Source organism: Terrapene carolina, unplaced genomic scaffold (assembly GCF_002925995.2).
Source record: "Terrapene carolina triunguis isolate 2854851 unplaced genomic scaffold, T_m_triunguis-2.0 Scaffold113, whole genome shotgun sequence".
Lineage (NCBI taxonomy): Eukaryota > Metazoa > Chordata > Testudines > Emydidae > Terrapene > Terrapene triunguis.
The window spans coordinates 24293622-24300656 of record NW_020664464.1 but is presented as its reverse complement, the minus strand read 5'-3'; the positions used below and the strand labels follow the sequence as shown (position 1 = coordinate 24300656).

The 7035-nt window shown below is 36.8% G+C and overlaps 1 protein-coding gene across 1 annotated transcript in view; it reads left to right on the top strand.

The window, feature by feature from the left end:
- The first annotated feature begins 207 nt into the window (after positions 1–207).
- The window catches only part of SHC3 (SHC adaptor protein 3), a 71872-nt gene continuing 65044 nt past the window's right edge, over positions 208–7035 (top strand). Inside the window, exon 1 of the mRNA XM_024198944.1 lies at positions 208–853. Coding sequence (XP_024054712.1) covers positions 314–853 — 540 coding nt within the window. The 5' untranslated portion in view covers positions 208–313. The remainder of the gene's footprint in view (positions 854–7035) is intronic.

Below are 7035 nucleotides of genomic sequence, written 5' to 3'. Positions count from 1 at the left end.
CAGTGTTCACTGAGCCTTTTGTTGAAAAGGGTCCTTCTCATTTGTGTGAGTCATGCTTTTGCTGTGAGCGACTTGGCAGCTCTAAGCAGGACTGGGATCTCTGTCATAGAAAATTATTACTTCACCCAACCTTAACGTGGAACCATAAATTTATTTAAAATTTTTTTTGCACTTCCTTATACTCTTTATTCTTTTTAAGCCAAAATTTACTCTCTGTCCTCATTATTATGAATCGCCTGCTATGTTAGCACAGGCATCTCCTGCATTGGCATCAGACTTGCCAGAACATATGCAGGAAACCAGATAGAAGGGCATGCTTCAGCGTACCAAGTATAACCGCTTCAGGAATGATTCAGTGACATCAGTTGATGATCTTATTCACAATTTGTCCATGAACAGCAAAGTCTCAGCAGTTGCTACGACCTCAACAGCACCTTCATACCTGGTCTCGCCTGAAGTTCTCCGCAAAGACCAAGAAGATGGACCCACCACCTTTTGTACCCTCATCCATAAGGTGTCCCACTTGAAACTCTCCAACACAGGCAGCCTTTTGGGTATCAAAAATCTCTCCTCTGCAGTGAAGGAGCTTGCTGTCTCCAAATTGCAGGGAAGCTCGAGTGCTTCTAGCTCAGCAGCAGGGGCTTCAGAAAACACATGTAACCTTGTCTCTGCCACTCCGTGTTCTCAGCAGGACATGAGCAAGATGAGTACAGGAAAAAAAACACGGTCAGAGGAAATGCACCTGGGAGGTGAAGACTGGAATCAAAGTAGCAGCTTTGTCAATAAACCCTCCCGAGGGTGGCTGCACTCAAATGAGAAGATCCTGGGACCTGGTGTGACGTACATTGTGAAGGTTGGTCTGCTTTCCTTCCATTCTCTTCTTTTAATCAATGAAAATTTCTCTGCAGGTTTTGATGACAGACTAGTGAAGCTGAAAGGATCTCTATTTGTATGTTCTTTTTTCTGTGGAATGCATAGAATGCAAATGTAGAAAGGCAGGATTAGAAAGCAGTGTTAATTTGTTATATTAGAAGAGGAAACAGGCACGTTGGCTCTATCAGTTAGCATGTTTTACAGCTATGTAGATGATTTTATTTCTCAAGATAAAAAGCTGTTTTTCTTACATTCAGTGTTTTTCTGAATTCAGGTTTTTGGTTTTATCTGTCATATTGTGTACGTCTCCGATACATAGATTTTCAATATGTCTGGTGCAATCTGTAATACAGGAGGAAGGAGAAACACCTTTACGTGAGACCTGTTTATCATGCACCATATTTCAAACTACAAATTACTTCAAAGAAAAGTGTGCATTTTTGAGTGAAGTTGTATTTGCAATCTCATGGTGAGAAAACCACAGATTACCGTTTTGTCTCATTCCATAAATAAGAATATTGTTTATCTCAGTAGTGCAGGCAAAATGCAGACTCGTTTTACATAATAGGGATTTGGCTACCTTAAACGTTATTTCTCTTTTCAGTTCATTGATGCTTTATGTCCAGAGCAGTGAACCATAAATGTCCAGGCTAATACTGTTGTATTTTTGAAAGCATTTAAAATGTACAGTAAAAAGGATGGTACCTTTGGTAAGAAGGGGGTGCATGCAGTATCTCTGTCGTGGAAGATTCCAGTTGATGTTTTCAAACATAGCATATAGTAGGTATAAAAATAATTATACTGTTCAAAATTCCCTCTTAAATCACAAATTCTTACATATGTAACAGCTCTGATGCTTAAGAGTTAAATTACTATGTAACAGTGTTAAGCAGAATGTAGATTTATTTTTATCTCAGTTTATTCAGCGAGTAAAAAATTACAGCATAAAGTTTAATCCACAATGTTTTAAATGAGTTAAAGCTACACTGAATTTAGAATAATGTGAGGTAAGCAATGTTAAAAATAGAGCACTTTTTTAACAATTGGAGTTTTGAGAAGTAGGTTTTTGATTGATGATAGATTTAACAAGTTCAAAACCCTTTTTAAAAAGTACTGTCATTCTTTGTCAGTCTCAAACTTACCGTGAGACATAAAGGAAAATGAATTAGTATCACCTTTCTGAATGCACACTGCTTTTCTGTTACTCTGCAAGAAGTCTCTTGGTAAAATTGACACTTGGATGTTAAAGTAGCGGGTCTCTGTTGTTCTCTTGTGTGACAATATTCTGGTTTACAAAAGATCATATACGGTCCTCATCTTAGCTCATGAAACTTAATCCATTTTTTTCTGCTTAAGATCATCAGAAACATGAAGTTACTGGCTTTTGGAATTCACTGTTACAAGCACAATCAAAAGTAATAATTATGAAGCAGAACAAATACAAGATTTATTTTCTTGAGCTAATATGTAGATCGATTGACCACAAGCATGCTAGAAGAAACTGGAAAGTTTGAGTTTGATTGAAAAGAGATGAAAGGAATGATTTTTTAAAAATAAAAGTGAACTCTCAAAAACTAACGAATATTTAATGTTCTCTCTATGCAGCTAGGGTCACATGCTTTAACCAGTATGTTGGGACATTTAAAAAAAAATAGCTTCAGCATTAAACAGCCTATATTTCAGTTGTGTTTTATATGTAATCAAAATGTATAACATTATGATGTTTAGCATTTCTATTAAAAATAGGATGATGAGATCTTTAACTTTTTGCTGTCTGGAATACTCACTCATAGATAAAAATGTATTGTAAATGTCAAAAGTTTAAAAATAGTATAAAAAAACAAAGGATAATGTATGAATGAAATTAAAACCCATCATAGTTAGTTAATAATTTGCCTGTTCATTAAGTCTCTCTGAATTTTTTTCCTCAGCAACTGCAGCATTCACATAGATAAGAACAGAAGTGCAGTTCCCACATCATTAAACACTGTTAGTTCCCCAGGCTTTTGTGCATTCAAAACATCAAATCAATACATAGATAATGTACATTGAAGGGAAACAGTCTTTGGATACCTCATGGCTATATTGAATATCTGGGGGACTTGTACAGTGTTTAATTAGTACCATATGCCTTGCTGAGCATTCCATATGCCATTAGTTAAATGAAACAAAAATTAGATTTGCTGTTAACCAGTAAAGCTTTTATCATTGTATGTGTGTATTGGCATAGGGTTAGTATTTTTCTTTAACTCACATCAGAAATGTGGAAATTATTCAAGGAGGAGGGCAAAATGTCACCAGTGGACAGTTTGATGTAAACCATGTTGGAACATCTCCAAGTACAATGAGCAATATTCCTATGTTGACTTGAACTGTACATGTGTATTATATGCAATATAAAATATATGCCCTTTCCTCAATTTGCTTTTTTTCAAGTCCACAATTATAAACAACATATAATTTGCAAAAGAAAAATGGGCAGATATTTTCCTCAGTGATGACACTGGTCATTTTTTTGCCAGACTTTATTGCTATCCCAGTTTTTTAAGCCTGTGCACATTGTCCATTTTGAAATGGACAACGTAACTGCAATATTTAAAAATGGGTAGGATTTATATTGCACAGGAGCTGTGATACAATCTTCTGTTGCGGTGGAATTTTTTTGGACCTAAAAAAACAGATGCTGTCTATAATCTGTTTTTCCTGTGAATTTCATGTGGATTATGGATTTTTTAATGGTAAAATTTCATCACAAACACAGTGAAAAGGTTGTGTAACAACTTATAGTTGTTCAAAATATATTTGACTTTTTAGTTCATTTTCTTGACATCAGCCATGTATGGAGACAAAATACTGAAGGGCGCTGGTATTCTACTTACACCATTGGTGAACAATTTGACAACTTGTGAATTAATGAAAAAAATGAAAGAAAAAATGGCTTGTAGTAATGGATGTCCTTGAAGATCTCAATGGTTTCTGTTATAGAGCCTAATTTTAATATAGAGTGATTACAAATGTTCATATTGTTAGAAAAATAAATCCATGTAATAAAACAGTGTAAAACTGCATAATCTAACAACTAACAGCAGTTAAGTGTTTCAATGAAACTCATTTGTTTCAAATTATAGAAGTCTACTGATTATCTTAACTGTGATAATGGCATAGATGTTTTATTTATTTGTAGATTTAACTGACAACACAGTCAACAATCATGATAGGAAGTAAATAGATGTTAGCCTTTAGACAACCTGTGGTTTAGTCTTGTAATAAGTACCGATGAGATTAAAATAGTGGCCTTCAGCAGTTTTAAAGTAAAACAAAACAAAAAATGCTATAATATTGCATTATAATCCATTCTTATATTGAAAACATTTCATGCAGTGCACCCGAAAGTGCTTTACTAGGCATAAAAACAAGCCAGTTAATGTGGATAAAACATAGAAAAAGCACTATGTAAACCAGATCTTAAAAAAACCCAAATATATGATCAGTCTTTCAGATCAAGGGACAAGAGTTCCAGATATAAGGGATAAGAACATGACACCACAAACAAAAATTTGAATGATAAAACATTTTAAAGTACATTAAAATCATATTGCAAAAATACATAGGTGCAATGCCTAATTGGCAATGATATCTAATAAGTTTGGTCACCACACTCACACTGCAGTCTTGAGTGGGAGAAAATTTTTAAAACTGAAATGGAAACAGGTGGATACTTTTTTGTGTAGCAATTTGAAAGTGTAACCAAATTTAGGTCCCAATCCTATACACACTATTACACACATGCTTAACTCTACTTACAGGAGTGGTCCCAGTGAAATCAACGTGACTACTCTCATACGTAAAATTAAAACTGTGTATGTGTTTAGAGGAGAGGTAATGCTTATGCATCATCATCCATTTAGATCTTATTGGAGGATCCATGTCAGACCACAAGCAGGTTATACAAGATTTTAACAGCATTCTGCAGGCAGTTGTTGAATTTAGGGAATTGTTTCCGTCTTTTGGGACTAAATCATACCTTTAAGCACAGCTCTGAAAAGGGATTGACCTGTGAACTGCACCACGCATTTCATTTCCATGGGAGGCGTTGTACTTAAGGGCTACACTTCTGAGGCACAGTTCCCTCTCTTCCCCTATGCTGTAGTGGGCAATAATTTGCTACTGGCCTACACCAGCAGCAGATTATAACAACTTCTGTATCCGTGTAGTTGTTCTGGTGAGTCTTTGCCCACCTACTCTTAGGAAGCTCAGGCAGCGAGGGAAGGGGTATTCTTACCCTCCCTTACTGCCTTGCAGGGGCATATAATCAAAGTTACAATCTAGCCCTTGGTTTTATTTGTAGAGTAGTAAAATTGAAACACGACTTTTTGGTTTGCTTTCGTTTGTTGCAGCCTGCTGCATTTGGCTGATGCTAGATTTGTTTTTCTTCTTTATAACAGTATTGTGTGGGGTGGGTTTTTTTGGTCAGCTTTTCATTGCTCCTTACGTCCAGCACGATGCACCTGTACTAACTACAGAATAACTGGTAATAAGCATGTTAACTATAGATCCAGTTTTCAGTGGCAGTCTCTAAATTATCACATGCCAAATTTGGGTATTTGGGTATTCAATAGGTATTTGTACATGCAATTCAAGTAATTAGGCACACAATTCCCAAATATTCAATTTGCAAATCCAAATGTGGGGTTTGTGTGCATGTTTCCAGGCCAAGTTTTAAATTTGTCCTTATGATAATAACAGGAATGAAGGTGAATTCCTTATATTTAAATTCCACTATTGCCACCTCCTAAGCTTTGAAAAATCGTGAGCCAGGACTCAAAAAAAAAATCATGAGATTGGCTTTAAAATCATGACATTAAAATATATTTTGGATTCTTTGTGTTTTTGAGTCTTTAGGGTTCATGTTTTCAAGTTTTTCTCAGCAACCATGAGAACTAGAAACTTACGTGAGACTCTCAGCTTTCATTTAAAGAAAAATGTAATCACATGACTCCAGATGCTGGAGCTTTACGAAAAACACCAGAAGGGTGGCAACTCAGTTTTGTTTTCTGAATTCAAAAACTTGGGTAGGGGATAAGGCAGAATTAAAAAAGAACTACTTTGATCTCAGAGATTAATTTTTCTAATATTCTAGAACCCTTTTGTGGTCAATCTGTAGTCTTCACTTTTGCTTGAATGATAAGACTGTCTACAGTTAAGTAAACCCTGTGTTTCTTGCTCAGTCCAAATTCCCATTGAGCTTATTGGTTCTGATCTAGTGTCTATGGACCTGATATAAAGGTTATTGAAGTCAATGGAAAGATGGCCACTGAGTTTGGATCAGGCCCTATGGGCAGAAATCATAGATGACAGCCCATAATGGTAATGTTGTTTTTATTCCATCAATCAGAGATTATTACTCACTAGGGACTTTGCTAGCAGCCATTTAGGTCAAAAGCAAAACATGCATAGACTTCATTATTGCAGGATCAGGCCCCCAGTGAGAACTTTTGATCTCTAGATTCACAAAATGCTGTAGAAGTTTCAGCATGTTTCTTCATATTTATGATTCTTTTATACAGTCTCAATTATATATGTTTAAAGAAAGGTCAGTATGAAATCCTGCTGATTATTTACAATATAAACTACCCAAATAAAACTAACGAACTAGTTTAGGTGGCAAATCTGCACCCAGATGCCCCCTTTTTCTTTTCCCCTTTGGAAATTAGATTTTTGATTACTTTCGCTACATTCAGATAACATCACAAGAGCAATTCTGTGCAGGTTATTTAAATATCTGTTGCTAAAGATTAAAAGAGGCACAGCCCTCCACTTATATGGGCATTCGTGCAGAGTCCCTTCCTTTCCTCAGTACTACTCAAGGACCCATGCCCTTGTCCCCTGGCAACATACCCCATTGAGGAGCCTACTTCGATTGGCAGACTACCTATACCCTATTCTCACTCCATTTTAAGGCATAGAGTGGCTGTGATCGGTGTCGGTCCACCTACCCGCTAGGGGGCGGTGGGGAGCTACGTCGTCACTGGCTGGCCTGGGTCACGCCTCCGCCAGCGGGGAATTAGAAGCGGAAAGGCTGCCAGCCAGAGTCTGTAGCGCGCCCCTCTGGCAAGGGAGCGCCGGCCAAGGTCAGTAGCGCGCCCCTCAGGCAGGGGAGCG